At 46.2% G+C, this 19,946-nt stretch overlaps 2 protein-coding genes across 2 annotated transcripts; one reads left to right on the top strand and one right to left on the bottom strand.

The window, feature by feature from the left end:
• The first annotated feature begins 434 nt into the window (after positions 1 to 434).
• kat7b (K(lysine) acetyltransferase 7b) lies at positions 435 to 6,154 on the top strand. The gene is made up of 13 exons (XM_084459977.1): positions 435 to 590; positions 1,297 to 1,447; positions 1,546 to 1,794; positions 1,889 to 1,971; positions 2,172 to 2,255; positions 2,403 to 2,501; positions 2,688 to 2,798; positions 3,130 to 3,321; positions 3,456 to 3,686; positions 4,089 to 4,182; positions 4,400 to 4,546; positions 4,760 to 4,866; positions 5,172 to 6,154. Exons 1-13 carry the CDS (start codon positions 573 to 575, stop codon positions 5,271 to 5,273), a joined length of 1,668 nt encoding a protein of 555 aa, XP_084316103.1. The 5' UTR covers positions 435 to 572; the 3' UTR covers positions 5,274 to 6,154.
• LOC311326886 (uncharacterized protein) lies at positions 5,906 to 7,315 on the bottom strand (the record flags this gene model as incomplete). The annotated part of the gene is made up of 5 exons (XM_084459864.1): positions 5,906 to 5,943; positions 6,306 to 6,380; positions 6,521 to 6,574; positions 6,914 to 7,010; positions 7,202 to 7,315. 5 exons carry the CDS (start codon positions 7,313 to 7,315, stop codon positions 5,906 to 5,908), a joined length of 378 nt encoding a protein of 125 aa, XP_084315990.1.
• Between the last annotated feature and the right edge of the window lie 12,631 nt (positions 7,316 to 19,946).

Below are 19,946 nucleotides of genomic sequence, written 5' to 3'. Positions count from 1 at the left end.
TGCTAATCAGATGAATATTGAGTACATTTTAAATAATTTTAATAACACTTCTTATGGCTTTATAGTCTAGCAGGAGGGGCCCTCAGATTTTGAGGTACCCCTACTCGAGTTAGAACAAAACACAACCATGCTTTTTCATATCCCCTATGTGTCCCATTAATGAGATGGATGGTTGTGGAACTTTAGTTTTGTGGGAAATAAGTTTTTTGGGCTATTCTTTAGACCTACCCTAATATCTGAAAAAGAGCCAAATTAGTATTATTCAACACTTTTACTCATATCCCAATCATTGAGATGCAACTTCATGCAACTGACAACCCGGTGTTGAGGAAACACGCCACCCAGTGGAGAACATCTGGTACTACAAACATATCCCCAGATTATAGCCCCCGGAAGTGCTGTGTGTGGCAAATGTGGCGCCAGACATAGGCAATGTTGTGTGTACTTACAAACTTTCCAAGTAAAAAGCGAATCTAAAAACGGTTCTTTCTACTTAAGTAATATTAGTATTAGGTCACGATACTTATTAATGAGTCGAAGGGCATAGGACTTGATATTTCCGAAAGGAAAATATGCCCCGTAGACGACAGGTAAGAAAAACGTAGCTACTTAGCTATGAAGCTAATGCTAACTAGCTACATTGTTAGTAGCTAGCCAGGTCTCGATGGCTGGATAAGATAATTATCGTGCTTACATAATGTTGCCGATGCAACAGTGCCCTTTCTGGGTATCCAGCTAATTTAGCACATCGAAAAACGGCTGGTTAACCTAACGTCAATGTGTATCTAGCCAGGTTTGTGCTTTGTTGTTTAGCTAACGTGAGTGTTAGTGAACTACTAGCATATGTTACCACCCTGCAAAAGCTAGCCAGCTAAGGGTGTTTATGGTTTGTTGATGCCAACTAAAGGTTAAGAAAGGACCAGATCCTTGTGGAAGTTGGGGCTATTTGGGGGCTATATATCTGGGATATGTAGGGGTGGGATGTCTGCCCTGACTGCTTTTTGTTTTAATGCTTTTAATTTGTCCTGCCTTTTGTTTTAAATGTCTTTAATGTCTTGCTTTTTGTTTTGATGCTTTTAATGTCTCATGTAAAGCACCTTGAATTGCCCTGTGGCTGAAATGTGCTATATAAATAAACTTGCCTTGCCTTGCCTTGCCCACCTCCCTTGTTCTCTGTAAAGCGCATTGTGTTGCCTCTGGGTATGAAATGCGCTATATAAATAAAGCTTTGATTGATTGATTGATTTTGGTGTTTCCTTAGTGGTAATGGTTCTGCTCTTAATCCTGTGTTTCTAGCAGAGGCATGTGGGGAGCGGCTCGGATGGGACTGAAGACTCCGACTCCTCTGGCGAAAGAGAACAGACCAACAGCTCAGAGAGTGATGGAAACATGCACAAGAGAACACGCCTCACAAGAGCCTCCCTACGACTCAGCCAAAGCTCCCAAGGTATGATTGGGGGGATCCTTTCCTACTTGTAATCATACTGTACATAACAACACTATAATTTCAGCTCTTGTTTTTTTTTTCTCCTCCTCAACGAGCAGATACACCAGACCTGAAGCGCGCTGGCGACCATGATGAGTCCCCGCCCTTGACGCCCACGGGGAACGCCCCGTCGTCAGAGTCTGAGCTGGACATATCCAGCCCCAACGCTTCCCATGACGAGAGTCAGTCGAAGGACCCCGCCCACAGAGACTCGGATAAGGACCTCTCTCACCGGCCCAAACGCCGGCGCTGCCACGAGACCTACAATTTTAACATGAAGTGTCCGACGCCGGGATGCAACTCACTGGGTAGCTAAGAGCATGTTCTTGTGGGTTGTTGGGATGGTCAAGATGCGTCCATTCCCTCCAGACTCATTGGTTTACTGTCTGTTTTCTTACATAGGACATCTCACTGGGAAACACGAACGCCATTTTGCCGTGTCCGGATGTCCGCTCTACCACAACCTCTCAGCGGATGAGTGCAAGGTGAACGCCTCGCTTTGTTTTTGTGACTTTTGTATAGAAACAAATTGAATCAAATTATAATATCCAGGGGTCTGATTCCAAGCATACGTTGAGTGGTCTAGGGAATTCTGACACCTTTGGTGTCCTCTCATCATTAATTGATAATTGATCAATGATAACCATTAATTGATAATTGATCAATGATAACCATTAATTGATAGGTGAAAGCCACCAGTCGTGAGAAACAGGAGGAAGACGTGAAGGGGCCTGAGGAAGGAAACAACAGACATGCTACCCGTCACCAGGTGATGTCACACTTGCTGTGTCCAATACATATACTCATATTCATACATTTCTTGACCGTGTCCAATTGTATTTTTTCCATTGTGACCTGTAACAAATCTCTGTGAGTATGGCATCAAGTTCTTAATGTGCCCCCCTCCCCCCTCCAGACCCCCACATCGAGACAGACACGACACAAGGAGCAGGTGACCGAGATTAGAAAGGGGAGGAACTCTGGACTGCCGAAGGAGCAGAAGGAGAAGCACATGGTGAGCGAGGCCCAGTCCGGATCCAGAAAACAAGCAGATTAAACCATTTGGCTTGTTCTTACTCCTATACTGTGTACCTGAAGCGAAGTAGCGTCACAGAGTTTTGATGGAGAGATAATTAGCGTCACATTCAGCAGCCAGTCACTCATCCCTACCCCCCCTCTTCTGGACATGTGTCATCTCCAGGAACATCGTCAAAGCCATGGCAACACCAGGGAGCCTCTTCTGGAGAACATCACCAGCGACTACGACCTGGAGCTCTTCAGGAAGGCCCAGGCTCGCGCTTCAGAGGATCTGGTAACAGAAAGACCTACAGCTCTGGCATCTCCTCCTCCTCTTCCTCCTCCTCCTCCTGTGCTCTTCAGATCACTCAATTAATACGCATTGGATACGATGTAGGGTTGCAAATTTCAAGGAATTTCATTATTCAATAACTGTTAGCGTTAACAAACTATAGTCGATTAATTGATAAGAACGTCCCGCGCCGGACTGCGCTTTGCTCGCATCATTTTTGTGTCTTCTGCTGTGTTGTTGAAATTTCCCGGCATCCCAATTAGCTTTCACTACATGGCGTGGCACCCTCATGTGCAGTCATTTATTGTGAAAATGCCTCATGTTGGCTCTCCAGGAGAAGCTGCGTATCCAGGGCCAGATCACAGAGGGTAGCAACATGATCAAGACCATCCTGTTCGGCCGCTACGAGCTGGACACTTGGTACCACTCGCCCTACCCCGAGGAGTACGCCCGTCTGGGCCGCCTGTACGTCTGCGAGTTCTGCCTCAAGTACATGAAGAGCCAGACCATCCTCAGGAGACACATGGTAACACACCCCTGCCCCATATTTGGTTTATTAGAGTCTTTAATTCCCTCCAGTAACAAAACAACTCATGTTATTTTCTCATAGTATTTAAGGTGATGGTTGATTTTGCGTCCGTGTGTTTGTGCGTTCACCAGGCCAAGTGCGTTTGGAAGCATCCTCCCGGAGATGAGGTCTACAGGAAAGGAGCCATATCTGTGTTTGAGGTGGACGGCAAGAAGAACAAGATCTACTGCCAGAACCTGTGTCTGCTGGCCAAGCTCTTCCTGGACCACAAGACGCTGTACTACGACGTGGAGCCTTTCCTCTTCTACGTCATGACGGAGGCAGACAACACCGGCTGTCATCTCGTGGGATACTTCTCGAAGGTGAGGACCGAATGAAGGTGTTCTTCAGGCGCCTGTGTGGCGGCACATAGCCGAGGAGCTAGAGCGGCTGCCGGGAATCGTAGGTCCCAGGTTCGATCCCAGCTTCCGGAGTGTGCCGAAGTGTCCTTGAGCAAGACACTGAACCCCAAAATCGCTGCCCTTGGGGGAAAGACGCCGGGATGGGTTAAGAGTAGTAGAGAAGTTTGGTCTAGCCATTGTGTGTGTGTGTGTGTGTGCGTGTGTGCGTGTGTGCGTGCGTGCGTGCGTGCGTTTAACCGCCTACGCCGTGTGACGTGCTGCCTTTCACTGCGTAACAAATAACGATGTTTGTTTTGTTGTTGTAGGAAACATCATCTTTTTTGACTTGTGCAGTTTTGATTAGCGTTGTGTTAATCATTTCAGGAGAAGAATTCCTTCCTGAACTACAACGTGTCGTGCATCCTCACCATGCCCCAGTACATGCGCCAAGGCTACGGGAAAATGCTGATAGACTTCAGTAAGTAAAGCACTTCCGTTTTCTCTTGTTAGTGCAAGGTTGCTCTCAAATATTTTCTTATGCTCTTTTTTTTAACGAGTAATCAAATACAATTGTGCGTGTGCCATGTGTGTGTCTGTCTCTGTGTCTGTCTGTGTGTGTGTGTATGTGTGTGTGTCTCAAATACAATTGTCCGTTTCATGCTGCTCCTCTTCCCCTGCCTGCCGTGTGTGTGTAGGCTACCTCCTGTCCAAAGTGGAGGAGAAGGTGGGCTCCCCTGAGAGGCCTCTGTCGGACTTGGGCCTCATCAGCTACCGTAGTTACTGGAAGGAAGTGCTGCTGCGCTACATGTACAACTTCCAGGGCAAGGAGATCTCCATCAAAGGTGAGAGACAGAACCAGCCAGCCGTGACTATGAAATAACACAGCCTGTTTATTTATAGCAGTTCAAAGCTGTCAGACTAGAGTGTATTGTCATGATGTCTGATGGATTGTATTGTTACTGTACTGTTTTTCTTCCGAGGGTTTGAACAACGGGGAGCGGTTTGCCTTGTTTACATTCTGACTCACCGAAGACGTGCTCTGTGTGTTTAAACAGAGATCAGCCAGGAAACCGCCGTGAACCCGGTGGACATCGTCAGCACGCTGCAGTCCCTGCAGATGCTCAAGTACTGGAAGGGGAAGCACCTGGTGTTGAAGAGACAGGTAAGACCCAGACCCAGAGTGGGTGTAGTGGCATCGGTTTGGAGCAGCGGTCCCCGATGTAACCCGGTCTTCAGGCTTTAGATAGTGTTACTGTGGCGCGGTGCCTCGAGCAAGTTCAGTCGAGTATTTGGGTCCAGCAGATGAACTATACAGACTCCGGCACAACTTTAGTTTTGGAATGGATATATTCGTATATATTCATTGAGGTGAGTGGAGTATTAGGCAACCCAAATCATACTTTGATGAAGTGTCCCTTTCATTCTCACCTGTCTTGTGTAACAGTCAGAACCTGTTCCTTCTCACAGGACCTGATCGATGAGTGGAAGGCCAAGGAAACCAAACGAGGCAACAACAACAAAACCATCGACCCCAGCTCCTTAAAATGGACGCCGCCCAAAGGGACATAAGAGCCTCTGGTAGTGGGGGCTACGGAATAAACTCTACCACACCTGCCAGAAGTAGCCTAGACGTACCAACTATCAATACCACAGTGTTCTTTCTTCTTCCCACTACCCTCCATTCGCTTAAACCCTTGTTACTACTAATGTGTTGACTGGAGGAATGTTCCCCTGTTGTTTTACTTTTGGACTGTTATTTATTTTTTTACCACCATGTGAACACAATTCAAACGATCCTTGGCTAAAAATGAAATGAAGGTTACAGAATTTGACTCGTCTTTTTATTTGAAACGATCCACACCAGCTAAGCTTTGAATGTCTCGACAAATTTGGTTGGAACCTGAAGATTGGAGCTTCGAATCTAGCGGATCTAGTAGATGATTGTATTGATTTTTCAACAAAAATACATACTTCGGACCTCCTGCAGCATTTGTGGCTGTTCTCTTTTATTTCATTCAGTAAAAGTGCAGTTTGCAGACGCTAGAGTTTTGGATGGATACAATAATCATTGGCATGAACTTTGAGACCTAAAACATAGTGATTTCTTACAAGTATGACATACTGCTGATTTGTGTTGTAGTCTTTTTTGGGGTTGACATTAATTGTATAGATCATGTAGACATTGAAATATTTTACTAGCTTTAGTAATATTGGAGTTTGTCCCATTCCTCCTCCGAATCTGCCAAATGAAGAAATAAAGATGAATACCAGCAAAATGTTTTGTTTGAATTTAAAGGTGATATAGATAATATTTATGTAGACCACTAATAAAACACACAAACACACACACATATATATATATATATGTATGCATACATTCATTACAAATGTATCAATTTAGAAAATGTGATGGGTCTGTTATGAGCCTTGTTAATTCTTTTCAATTTAGTTTTTTTAGGATTTGTCAACATACAAATGTTATCTATAGCACCTTTAATATTAGCAGTGATTTGACCACAACATATCTGCATAAGTGTACATAAATGGATCACAGAGGCTCTCAGGTTTTTTACATTGACAGTGGAAATGTTGATGACATACCTTGTTGCTTGTGTGATTCCTCTGAAACATCAAGTACAGTCAGCGTTGCGTCTGGAATTATTTTTGTGAATGATTCTATGGAGACAAAGAGCATTTTATCACTATATTTGACTGGGCTCTTTCCAACCCATGTGTAGGTGAGACATTTGCATACAGTATGTTACCTGTCCTGTGTTTTATTTGTTTTTACAAATAAAGTTGCCTTTAATTCTTACCTCCACTCAAAGCTCTTCTGCCCATAAGCCCAACAAACATCTCTCCTTTATTTCCTGTTCAAGACAGAATTCGAAATATTTCAGATTTATGTCAAAATAATGACTTACGGTCATATCCAACATTTAAATGATCATTAAATCACAGTTGTGTGCTTCGTTAAACTCACTTCGCCTAGCCACACCAACAGGCTGAGTCAAGTCTGCAATGAATGATGCTCTTTACAATACATTTATATGAGTAAATATGTTACATTGACAAGCAATATTACAATGAATCAAATTAATATTACACATTTGCTTTCTTACAGAGGCATACATAAATATAACACTGCAGTTAGTCTTGCAATCATATCCCTTTCAGCACAGTCTACTCCAGAACATCCCTGTGATTACCTGAGCGTTTACCCATGAGGCCGTAGAACTGGTGAGATATAGATTTCTTGATGAGACTAGCCACCTGGCTGGCCAACCTCTCCCTCACCTGCTCGTCCTACAAAAAGAGACAAACAAGGATGTTACTTTTCAGGGTTTTATCCTTTATATCAACCTAGCTTCAAAATAAAATGTGATAATATATCAATATCATTATCCTTATTGTAATATGTTTGAATCCATATCTGCTTCCTCCAGTTGAAATCACAGAGCTTGCCTGTGTCAGGCTGTTGTATACTTGCCACCTACTTGCCAGTCTTTGGTTACCCAGCGCTCCTTATCCACACTAAAGGACAGTCCCTGATGAATGGACACCAGGGCAAAGAGAGTGACCGCTGCCAGCTGAAACCTCCAAATCTCCATTTAGGTTGAATAGTGATTCCAAAAAAAAGAAAAAAGTATATATTATAACAAGTATATATTGAAACAAGCCTCTAAATACGGAAAAAAAACACGATTAGCTGTTGAGATCACCTATGATAATCTAGTAAAAATGGTCTATTTTCTCAGGTGGATGGAGCGCCTGGATCTCTACACAGTCTGAGCTCTCTGTGTATTTGTGAGGTTTTTATACTCAGTCCCCCACACAGCCTTCAGACCACCCCCTTCAGATACGGTGAAAGGATGACGCACTTGCCTCTACTTGGCAGATTAAGAATTATATACTTTGAATTTAAACTTTAAAACGTCTTAGCAAATAATTTGTTTAGTATGAGATTAATTCAATTAATTCAATTACATGATTAGGTGACCACAATCTTGCTAAATATGGCATGTTTAGAAGGGTGAACTGAGGTAAGTTTAAGCTGTAGTCCAGTGTTTAAGGCCACATACCTCTTATACTGTTTGTCAGTTCTCCCTGACTATATTTTTCCTTTGTTATGCTTGTTATCAAGGGTTTTCTTTAGAAGCGATGTCTGGAGCAAACTAAAACTCATATAGTAGTCGGGATGTAAATATTTGCATTAGAGATTGTCTCCTTTAATTTCCATGTTTACCAAACATACCGGGCGGGAAGACCTTAACTGACTCAATAAACGGCCGGCCTTCATTAGTGATGGTCCGAGGTCTCTCTTTGATATCACCCTGAGAGGCCAGGACTGCAGCAGACGCTTGTGTTCTTTCAACAATGCCTGGCAAATACAGTTTATTTTTCTGTCCTGCAGTCAATGAATAGGCTCTTTGCACAAGCTCCACTACTTCCTGAAATTCTACAGGCATCCTTATTTCCTGTCCTATACTATTGTATGGAAGTGATTAATCAGGTGTGCGGCACACCTGATCACACCTGATTAATCACTTCCACCCAATGGTATAGGACCGGAAATAAATATGCCTGTAGAATTTCAAGAAGTAGTGGAGCTTGTGCAACGAGCCTATTACCTCTTAACCTAGTAGCCAGTGTCTTGGTTCTCTTTTGTTGGCGTTCTATCATCAGGAGACAATTATGTATGACTTGGCAGCTGCAATACGGGAACTTGAAATAATGAATGAATCATGTTGTCATCTCTCATGTAAGGAAGTGTCCCGGCCGGTCTATCACAGGGGCAGTGCACAGCGCACCATGACGTATCAGGAGTGATACTGTAGGGGCGGATACAGGTCAGGGACGTGAGCCTGGGGTCCTCATGCTGGGGAAAGGGTCCTCAGCTCTGATCAAAGAGCCCAGAAAGCTTTAAAGAACCTCTATGTACAGTGTGTGTGTGTGTGTGTGTGTGTGTGTGTGTGTGTGTGTGTGTGTGTGTGTGTGTGTGTGTCAGCCCTCTGCATTCATTCCTAGTGCGGCATGGTCTCTTATGTATCTCTCTCTTATGGGATTTTGAGCTCTGTGGCTTTGGTGGATGCGTGCGTAGGCCCTCATATGACCTACACTACACTGCTGATGTGACGTTGGGATTAGCCCAGGAGGTGATAGATGATGTTCATCCCAAATACACAAGTACTTGTTTAGTTTATTGTGCAATAAACATGTGAAATGTGCTATTTTAAGGGTAATACTTTTCAATTTCAAGACTAAGTGAAAACATTTGTCTAGCTGAGGTGCTGCAAACATAAATCTCTGATATCAAATATGAATGTAGTGTATTGTGTGATGTAATTCATCCTGCATTACCTAGACAGATATATTAAAAAAAAGCAATTTGAATATCCATGACAAATGGATAAAGACAATCTAAGCAACTAGTTTTAGTGAGCCCCATTCATTACAGTGTTATTAAGCTTTTCAAATGAAACTGGATTGATTAGTCATTTAAATGCTCTGTTTTTACTTTAATCATTAAAGCTATTATGAAAGGTAGTGAGAGAGATGTTTTTTTCCCCGGCACAATCACAGCTATAGAAAGTTTTCGAGTGCCAATTACTTCTTCATTTGGGTTTTCTAAGGACAGCCACTCAAAACATGGCTGACACACACAGCAAATGCTTTTATCCCCACACAGGTGCTTCACAAAGCGAAAGAGTAGGGCAATTTGAGCTGAAAGGCAATTTTACCTGAACAGCCCTCATGCGCACAGACTAACAGGGCAGCTAAGGTGGAGTGGCGAATCAAAAGGAATTAGATGATCCTCATTTGCATATGATTTGGCTCACCTACAAAGGAAAAGAATATCCCCATGTTACACTCGCTCTAGCAGTTCAACTGTCCTGTTGCTGGTGTATGGTGTCTTTTGTGAACAGTGGGTCGTCGCGCAGACAGGAACCACCAGTGTTGAGTCTATGGTCACTTTTAAGATAAAAGTCATCAGATGAATCATGTCGTCCCGGTCAGTCAGGGTCCAATCTGTAGACAGGTGCACCAGGAGACACTTGGACACCTTTTACCCATGCAAACCAATACTAATCCCACTATGGCTTCTAGAAGCTCCTTTTCAGACCCATCTGAAACTCTGTGAGAGACCCCCCCACACACACACACACACACACACACACTCTATTCACAGCTTCTGAATAGGAAGAGATGAATGGTGATGCAGAGCATTTGGAGGATTTTATCGACCGTCCATAACTGAATGCCTCCAGGCTCCTGTGAAATTGCATGATTTCAGCTACAACGTGTTTTCATCAGACGATTAGGGACTTGAAATTATGTTCTTGTACAATTTCCTCAGGTGATTCGGCCATCAATGAGTTTCCCTGATACTACAGAAGGACTCCCTTGAAAAGAGGGGAAATCCTCACATTTTTTCTGTATTAGTCTCAAGACTGCACAGGCCCTGTGGTCAGGGACAGTCCGTTCTCTCACAGAATAGAACTTCCATTAAAGAATCTTTCTGAAGTCATTCGCCATGTTCTTTGTGACCTATTTGAAATGACACGATGAAGTACAAATCCTGATCCTCGAGCCTTCTGGAGGCAATATCTAAGGGGTAAGGCTCTATAAAATGTTGATTCATGAGCCCCTGATATATCAGTAACTGCATTGTTTTTATTTCATAGAGTGTTAATATATAATAAATAATAATAATAATAATAATTACAGGACCTCTAGGGGCCTTTAATCAACCACATGGCAGTGCCACACAAGAGGCTAGAGGCACAACTCCAGTACTTCCTGAAATTAGACATGCTTCTCTATTTCCTGTCTTACACGATTGGATGAAGTGATTAGTCAGGTGTGTCTGACTGCAGAACAATGATCAGGCACACCTGAATAATAATTTCATCCAATAGTGCTTGTATTTAAGATTGCTATTCTCGTACTTTGCCTTCAGCACTAGATTATGCTCTTAGTCACTTGTTTTAGAAAGAAGACGCACTTGGGTGTTCTGGCAAGTAGTAGTACATTGGCTTTTCCTACGTTAAATGCAATTATTGTTAGTCGCTTTGGATAAAAGTGTCTGCTAAATGACTAATGTAATGTGACCGGTGGAATTGACCTCTGCATTTTCCCATCCAAGCCGTCCTCCTCCAGGGGCAGCCAGTAACAGTGGGCAGCCTCGTCAGTGGCGCCCAGGGACCAAGTCCAAGCTCCTTGGTTGAATTGTATTTAAGTAGTAATATTAATAACATAGTTTGAACCATGTGTTGGATACATGAACTTTGGACACTAAACTATAGTCTTCCAATTACGATTCTTGTTGGTAACCATACTTGCACACTGCTGTACTTGTTCCCACACTAATCATCACTCTCTCATCCTCTCATCTGTATCAAGTAGACTGAAATTATCAAGATACTATTGAGATCTTTTCAGTATGATCTGTATGTTCGTTCAAGGCGATATATAAAAAGGACAAAACTGTACCTGCACATAGGTGACACCAGGGGGCGTCGGGACACTCGACCACCTCGACCTGTGTTACATGACACCATATGTTAGAGTTGTGGCCTATCACCTCCATGATCACCTCGCGTTGACAGATGTTGTCTGATGGGATGAGTGCCAGAGATGGTAAAAGTCAGGAGGCCTCCAATCGTCACCTTCCGTGGTTGCGATAGAGCTACTTTAATGGCCCCTAAGGCTGAGAGGCTCTATTCTTCGCTGACTATCTCCACATGAATCTAAGATACATCTTAGCTGGGACAAATTACCATCCGAGTAGCATCCATTCATGGTTCTAAGTGGAAAGCGGTTTTAGACAGCCAGGCTACTGAGCGGTGCGGTGGGAGTTTGGAAATGTTTCTGTAGAAAATGTTTTGCATTTCAACATGATATGAAAACGGTTATGTGTAGGCCTACATCGTTTTGATATTGGTATTGTATGAAGTTTTGATATTGTATACAATGGTATGCGTACTTTTAAGTTTCTCCTTTTTATTTTAAAATTGTCAACAGATTAAATAAAACAATTCAAATCAGTGCTTTAATTCAAACGTGTTTGTTCCATTTGGAAAATGCCTCCCAGGATTCAAACTTGTTCAGCTGGCTCCTGGGGAATGCAGTCCTCGGTAGTTCAGTAGACCTGATCTTATTTCTGTTGTCTGGTTTTCTTGCTCCGGTACATAATGTCTATTCAGCTGTAAACAGAAGCTCAGAGCGAATTCCAGTCTGTCTTGAAACTGAATTAATACACAGGCCTAGGCCTACTCACCAAGTTAGCCTGGGCTTGTATGTTGACCCCAAAGGGTCACCTGAATCCTTTAGGATAAGGTTCATAATGACCAGAATGAACTTGGGGTCAGCCTAATAGGGCCGTTTAATGCCAATGTCCCCGGGGACCACAGGCCGGTGCTATAGTTGAATCTCTACTATCCATGGACAAGACCTCATATCTCATGTGCGGCTGTCTAAACGCATTAGTTCAATTGCGGCAGCAGAGCTCTGTTCCAGGGCGTGAGTGACTTGTGAGGCTCCCTCTTAACGCACTGCCAGGGATCATTTCTAATTTCATTACAAAACAGAAATATAGATCCATGATAACTTATTTAAAAAAAAAACATAATTGGAGTGAGAAGCTTCTTTCATGGTCTGAAAATGAATGTCCCAATTTACCTTACCAGAGGTCCATACCTGAACATGCCGTGAGAACGACGTTTGAAAGTCTGTAATTTAATTTCTAAACTACTTTACAACATAATTTCAAAACATAAATATAGCAGAGATCTGTGATGAAAACACAATTGGAGTGAGGATGATCTTCTGGTAATTCTACCAAAAAGTGTTCCATATTCCACCCGATCATGATGCATAGGCATGCATAGACCTGGTCTCCAAGAGCCTCTCTCTGGCTGATCAGAGGTGCATGCTGGTCCGGGGCACCGTGGCCAGATCTCATGAGAGCAGCACCTTCAGTCGTGAGCTGGGGAAGCTGACGGACTCTGTCAGTAAGAGGGCCACGGCTGAGATGCTCTACGTAGAGTACCGTCAGAGGTTCTCCTCCAACCAGAGCCTGGGGATCGAGGCCTTCTCAGGAGATGAGGATAGATGTCTGACGGTGGCCAACATGGGGGCTCGGACGCTCCTCCTGGGTGGCGTCAAGCTGCAGATGTCCCACTTGGACCTGGACCGAGCCTGAGGGACAGGAGCAGGAGAGGACGAGAGGACCTGCTGAGGACACAGCTGCTCCACTGAGCCCTGAGGTAAGAACTGCAGTCAACATTTTATCTTCAACATCTATCATTCTGCATCTCTGGTTCACAATGATGTTGAATGTTTAGTCTGTTGATGTCGATGTGTTGTAAACATGATACTTTTCTGTTCTCAGTCTGTTGTTGTTGGTATAACAACCGTCCCGCCAGCCGCCCTGACACCAGACAACATTCGTGTGGAGCGTGTGAGATCTGTCATCCAATCAGGTGAGCTGCTTTATTTATTTATTTATTTAAAGATTGATGTCGTACTGTGATATCACCTCAACTGGGTGTGACGTGATGGGTGTTCCTCTACCTGATGTAAGAGGAGGGAGATAGGGAGAGGAGACAAGGGGAGGGAGACAGAGAGAGAGAGAGAGAGGGAGAGAGAGGGAGAGAGTGAGAGAGAGGGGAGAGTGAGAGAGAGAGAGAGAGAGAGAGAGAGAGAGAGAGAGAGGGAGGGAGACAGGGGGGACAGAGAGAGAGTGAGAGAGAGAGAGAGAGAGAGAGAGAGGGAGGGAGGGAGACGGGGGGACAGAGAGAGGGAGAGATAGAGAGAGAGAGAGACAGCGAGAGAGAGGGAGACAGGAGGAGGGAGAGAAGGAGACAGGGGGGGAGAGACAGAGAGAGAGAGGGAGACAGGGGGAGGGAGACAGAGAGAGAGGGAGACAGGGGGAGGGAGAGAAGGACACAGGGGGAGGGAGACAGAGAGAGAGAGAGAGGGAGACAGGGGAAGAGAGAGAAGGAGACGGGGGGGAGACAGAGAGAGAGAGAGGGAGACAGGGGGAGGGAGAGAAGGAGACAGGGGAAGAGAGAGAAGGAGACGGGGGGAGGGGGACAGGGAATCAGGGGGAGAGAGACAGGGAGACCCGTAAAGTTTCTCCAAGTTTTTTTTTCCATTTTGAATTATTTTTTCTTCCATATCCTCCCCACCCCCCATGTCACTTCAGGGCCTCCGTACTTTTTGATAGTCATTCAATAAAATATTTTTTGCACTTTTTAGTTATTGTGAGATTGTGTTCATTGCCACTTAGAACGAACACCTTACACATCATTATATTACGACATTAACAATTGCGTAAAATTATTACGCCATCTTGAAGATTTTTCTTTTCACTTGACATTTCTGTTCACTCCACTAATTAATTGATGTGTGTTGCTAATCTAAGAGTGATGCAATTTAGGCATCAACAATACTACAGGCTTGTTAGTAAGAGATATAATTTATGGAGACAGAGTTTAATATTTTGAGTTTAATTGGTAGGATGGGATTCATAGAATACCCAGAATGGTTCGTATACATGCCTGAACTTTTGCATTCATCCACAGGAGGGCAGTGTGGTCAAACATTTGAACCCTTGAACACTGGCTCAGCACTCTAGAATTGTTGTCTTTATGTTGTAGTCATTTGAACAGTAAATATCTCGTGCATCTCTCAGCTGTCTTTGTACACATAAAGGTTTGTGCAGTGTAACGCAATCTACAACCTGTACAGTATGTTACCGTTCTGTATGAGTCTGATGCCAAACATCACATCAGAGGGCTGCGAGGTGAGGCCATTTCCAATCAATGTCTTGGGCAATAACAACACATAAATTATTTAATAACAACACATAATGTATTCAATAACAACACATAAAATATTCACACACGTTTGTCTCTTTGTAGTTCCAAAAAACATCCAAATCTTATTATCTTAAAGCTTCACCGACATCACACCGTTTGAAGACCCCAAATCAACTTCATACACCAGTATGTGCTAGAAGTTATCATGTGGATATAGAAATCATGAAGACCAATTTAGTGTATTATTGTCTTATCACTTATACAGTTGCTGCTATATACCCACTGCACCACCAATGACACGCCTGTTACCTTGCCATCACTAAACATTCATCTGGTTAACAATATTCAACGCAGACGTTTATTTTCGAAGAAATCCCTGTCTTGTACAATGGTAGATGTTTCAACAAGTTCGCATGCAGCTATAAATTATCCAGGAGGTTTTTACTGTTGAAGTTGGCCTAAATGCCTGGCTCTCTTGTTCCTCAAGTTGTTTTTCTCGTTTGGTGCCCTGTGGCACTTTAGTGTGGTTCCTCTCGAGAGCCATAAATTTGGCCCTTTGAGGCTCTCTGTTCCAGAGAGAAGCCCCGCAGTCTGTCTCTCCAGGCTGGTCTGGGCTGGTGCTGTGTGAGGGGTCTGTCTCTCCAGGCTGGCCTGGTGCTGTGTGAGGGGTCTGTCTCTCCATGCTGGCCCTGGGCTGGTGCTGTGTGAGGGGTCTGGCTCTCCAGGGTGGCCTGGGCTGGTGCTGTGTGAGGGGTCTGTCTCTCCAGGCTGTGTGAGGGGTCTCTCTCTCCAGGCTGGGCTGGTGCTGTGTGAGGGGTCTGTCTCTCCAGGCTGGGCTGGTGCTGTGTGAGGGGTCTGTCTCTCCAGGCTGTGTGAGGGGTCTCTCTCTCCAGGCTGGGCTGGTGCTGTGTGAGGGGTCTGTCTCTCCAGGCTGGGCTGGTGCTGTGTGAGGGGTCTGTCTCTCCAGGCTGGTCTGGGCTGGTGCTGTGTGAGGGGTCTGTCTCTCCAGGGTGGCCTGGCCTGGTGCTGTGTGAGGGGTCTGTCTCTCCAGGGTGGCCTGGCCTGGTGCTGTGTGAGGGGTCTGGCTCTCCAGGCTGGTCTGGGCTGGTGCTGTGTGAGGGGTCTGTCTCTCCAGGCTGGTCTGGCCTGGTGCTGTGTGAGGGGTCTGTCTCTCCAGGGTGGCCTAAGCTGGTGCTGTGTGAGGGGTCTGTCTCTCCAGGGTGGCCTGGTGCTGTGTGAGGGGTCTGTCTCTCCAGGCTGGCCTGGTGCTGTGTGAGGGGTCTGGCTCTCCAGGCTGGGCTGGTGCTGTGTGAGGGGTCTGTCTCTCCAGGCTGGTCTGGTGCTGTGTGAGGAGTCTCTCTCTCCAGGCTGTGTGAGGGGTCTGTCTCTCCAGGCTGGCCTGGGCTGATGCTGTGTGAGGGGTCTCTCTCTCCAGGCTGGTGTGAGGGGTCTGGTGCTGTGTGAGGGGTCTCTCTCTCCAGGCTGGTCTGGGCTGGTGCTGTGTGAGGGGTCTGTCTCTCCAGGCTGGCCTGGTGCTGTGTGAGGGGTCTGTCTCTCCAGGGTGGCCTGGGCTGGTGCTGTGTGAGGGGTCTGTCTCTCCAGGCTGGCCTGGTGCTGTGTGAGGGGTCTGTCTCTCTAGGCTGGTCTGGGCTGGTGCTGTGTGAGGGGTCTGTCTCTCCATGCTAGTGTGAGGGGGTCTGGCGCTCGGGGAGGTGAACTGGCCAGACACGGCGTAGACCGCTGCAGGCCTCGCCACTCCTCGGAAGGGGAGGCGCTGGCACTGCATCATGGGAACATGTTCTGGGTACGGCGTAGACAAGCGCCAACCATCACAACGGCCGGGTAGTCTTGAAGCTCAGATCACACATGGACGCAATGTTGTAGCGCGGAACACCTACACACACACACACACACACACAGACACAGACACACACACACACACACACACACACACACACACACCACACACACATACACACTATCACAAAAAGATCACACCTACACTGTATTCTTTCCAGTTACCTACTGTGTTGACTTCCTAGTGTTTTGCTACGCTCGACGTTCCTATTTTACACAACCAACAGTGAGTCAGATCCAGTCCAAACACAGTAAAGACGGGCTGTCATCACCAGCAGACGGTGAAGGCATTCCCTTGGCAGCACACTCAGAGGGGTTGGTCGTGTGGAGGCCTTATCGCGACTGCTACGCTTATTTTCGGAGGTATTGTCAGGTTCGCCGGAGCATAACAAACGCAAACAAATGTGTTTGTGACGCGTCTCATTCTGGTCCACGGCTTCTATAAAATTCCGGGGATTCTTTGAAGTTTTCATAGTAGTTGGGGACGCTGTTTGAACGCTCCTTAACTTAACAGTGTGTGTCATATGTCTGCCTAACAATGCCACAGGTAACAACGCTGAGGGAGACCCTCTCTGGTCGAGGGAGCAAACTTTAGGCCTTACCGGAGACCTCTTCTCTCAAGGTCATTTTCATCAGTGGCTATGATACTGAAGCTATGTCTTATTTTTCAGCTGATCTAATGTGTCAGTCTACTGTCAGTCTTCTGGATCAGTCTAGTGTAGTCTTCTGGGTCAGTCTACTGTCAGTCTTCTGGATCAGTCTAGTGTAGTCTTCTGGGTCAGTCTACTGTAGTCTTCTGGGTCAGTCTACTGTAGTCTTCTGGGTCAGTCTACTGTAGTCTTCTGGGTCAGTCTACTGTAGTCTTCTGGGTCAGTCTACTGTAGTCGTCTGGGTCAGTCTACTGTAGTCTTCTGGGTCAGTCTAGTGTAGTCTTCTGGGTCAGTCTAGTGTAGTCTTCTGGGTCAGTCTAGTGTCGTCTTCTGGGTCAGTCTAGTGTAGTCTTCTGGGTCAGTCTACTGTAGTCTTCTGGGTCAGTCTAGTGTAGTCTTCTGGGTCAGTCTACTGTAGTCTTCTGGGTCAGTCTACTGTAGTCTTCTGGGTCAGTCTAGTGTAGTCTTGCGTGGCTCTCAGCAGTATCAGGAACTGTACCTCTACTGGCCCTCTGCCTGGGTTTCGACTTGGGGACCATAATTGGGGCCAGTTAGTAATGTGCTTATTGCAGGCTTCTTGTGGCTTCCTCGACACACACACACACACACACACACACACACACACACACACACACACACACACACACAGCCCGTGGTTCGACTTAATTTGGTCAAAATGTGCTTACTTTGTCCCCGGGCCAATCACCAATTCATCCCCAAAGCCTCAGGAGTTCAAAAGCCAAGTGCATAATTGCGCCTTAAATCAATCTGCAAATGTAGCGGTATTGAAGCAGCAAACATTTGGCCTGGAGTCATCTATTCCCAAGGAACGGCCATCCACGGTCTGCATTTACAGTCACAATAGATACAGTGTCTTTGGGGAAAATCGCGTTTGAATCGAAGCAGATACAGACAATTACAGGCCGTTCGGATCCACGCATTCTACATTAAGTATCACTACCGCGCCGTTCCGTTTGTTCAACTTCAAAGGGGCATATCATCATGTTTTTTGTGGTTCTGACGAGGCAGTGGGTAGCACAGCCGGTGCGCTGGCCCGGCTCGGCGTTTGAAAAAGGCTTTCCTCATTCTTCATGGCTTCAGTCAGCCGATGCAGGTCTGTTTCAGAGACAGACAGGAGACAGCGACGCGGTGTCACTTTAAAAGACAGACAGGTCTCGGCTCCCTCCTCTCGTCTCTCCCCCTGTCTCTCTCTACCTTAATAACAGCTCCTATCCACACACACACACACACACACACACACACACACACACACACACACACACACACACACACACACAAACACACACACTTTGATGCCCAGGGCTTTACGAGGCCTTGTTTAATACACACACACCGTCTCTATCTCCCTCCGTTTCCCTCCCTCCCTCCCCCCCTACGTCTGTCTCTGTCTCTCTCTTTCTCTCTGCTTCTCACCGCTACTCTCCCTCCCACCTCCTCCTCTCTCTCCTCCTCCCTTCCTGCCTCTCTCTCTCTCTCCTCCTCCCTTCCTGCCTCTCTCCCTCTCTCCTCCTCCCTTCCTGCCTCTCTCTCTCTCTCTCTCTCTCTCTCTCTCTCTCTCTCACACATAAACACACTCTGTTTTACTCCCTCCCTCCCCTCCTCTCTCTCTCTCTCTCTCTCTCTCTCTCCACTCCTCCTCCTGCTGTATTTGCAGGCAGCTTTAGCGCCAGACACCCTGGGGCAGCGGCAGCGCCAGTGAGTCTTCCCACCTCTGTTTTTGTGGTGGGAGATGACATGTCGAAGCTTTGAAGGGCTGGAGGAGGGAGGGAGAGGGGGAGGGGCACATCACTCCGCGCAGAGAGAGAGAGAGAGAGAGAGAGATAGAGAACGGAGGGACCCAGAATGTCATGTGGCCCGCAGTCCGCCCCTGGCTCCCTCCCCTGTCTATGTGGGCAGGGAAGGAATGGCGACAGGAAGCAACCCCCCCCCCCTCCCCTCCTCCCTCCAACCCACCCCTCCTTCAGTCACTCACTTTTTTCCCCCCTCCTCCTCCTCCTTCTTCTTCTCCCCCCCCCCCCCCCTCCTCCCGGTTCCCATCTCTCTCTCTCTCTCTCTCTCTCTCTCTCTCTCTCTCTCTCTCTCGTTTACAGTTCCGGGGCCAAATTTTGTTGTGCGAATCCCGATTTTAGTTGAAGGTTGTAAAAGGTTGCTGCCCCCCCCCCCCCGTCCCCCCCCCCCGCGCAGGCGTGTCCCGTCTGTCAGCTGTAACTCAACGCGCAGCTCTAGGTGTGATCTGTGGATGGGCACAGACAAAACATGTTGGACTGCAGGTCCCGGGGCATTACTCACCTGAGATGGGAGTGAAGAAATCAACAGTACTTTTCCAAAATACGGAGCAAGTGCGTATTATGTTTTTGGCCCACTTATATAAGGCCATGGGCATTAACTTTATGTCGTTATAAAAGACGGTTTGTTTGAAAATCGTCTGATTTTACTTGATTGCTTGTGTTTGCTTGTTTTCAGCTGTAAAGCCACCCATTTTCATAGTCAATACTCTTTTTCCATCCCGTTAGAGTACATGTACGTGCGTCGGGTATAGGACAGACAGTGGGGGATTAGAGTGGAGGCAGACAGGATGGGACCATGCTGAGACCATCAAACACGATAACTGCTATGCTCCTTTGGGCGTAGGTAAGGAGTGTGGAGAGGGAGGGGGATGCACCCACCATAAAGCACCTTGATATCTGGCAGTCATGGAACTAAAAATGATGAAAGGCACATGAGACTGTTCTGTGATGAACGCTGGCCTCTATTCGCTGCACTTTGATCCCGGCCTGTGATGGTACAGTGGTTGTTTCAAGTTACGGTACATCAACCGTACCTGGGCGCTGTTAATGTGGCTACGTTTTCACTCGGTTTGGACTTGAATCCAGCACTCCAAAGGAGAA

The sequence above is a fragment of the Borostomias antarcticus genome (assembly GCF_949987555.1).
Source record: "Borostomias antarcticus genome assembly, chromosome: 29".
Taxonomy (NCBI): domain Eukaryota; kingdom Metazoa; phylum Chordata; class Actinopteri; order Stomiiformes; family Stomiidae; genus Borostomias; species Borostomias antarcticus.
Note: the sequence above shows the minus strand (reverse complement) of the source record. Positions and strands in the feature narration are given on the sequence as shown.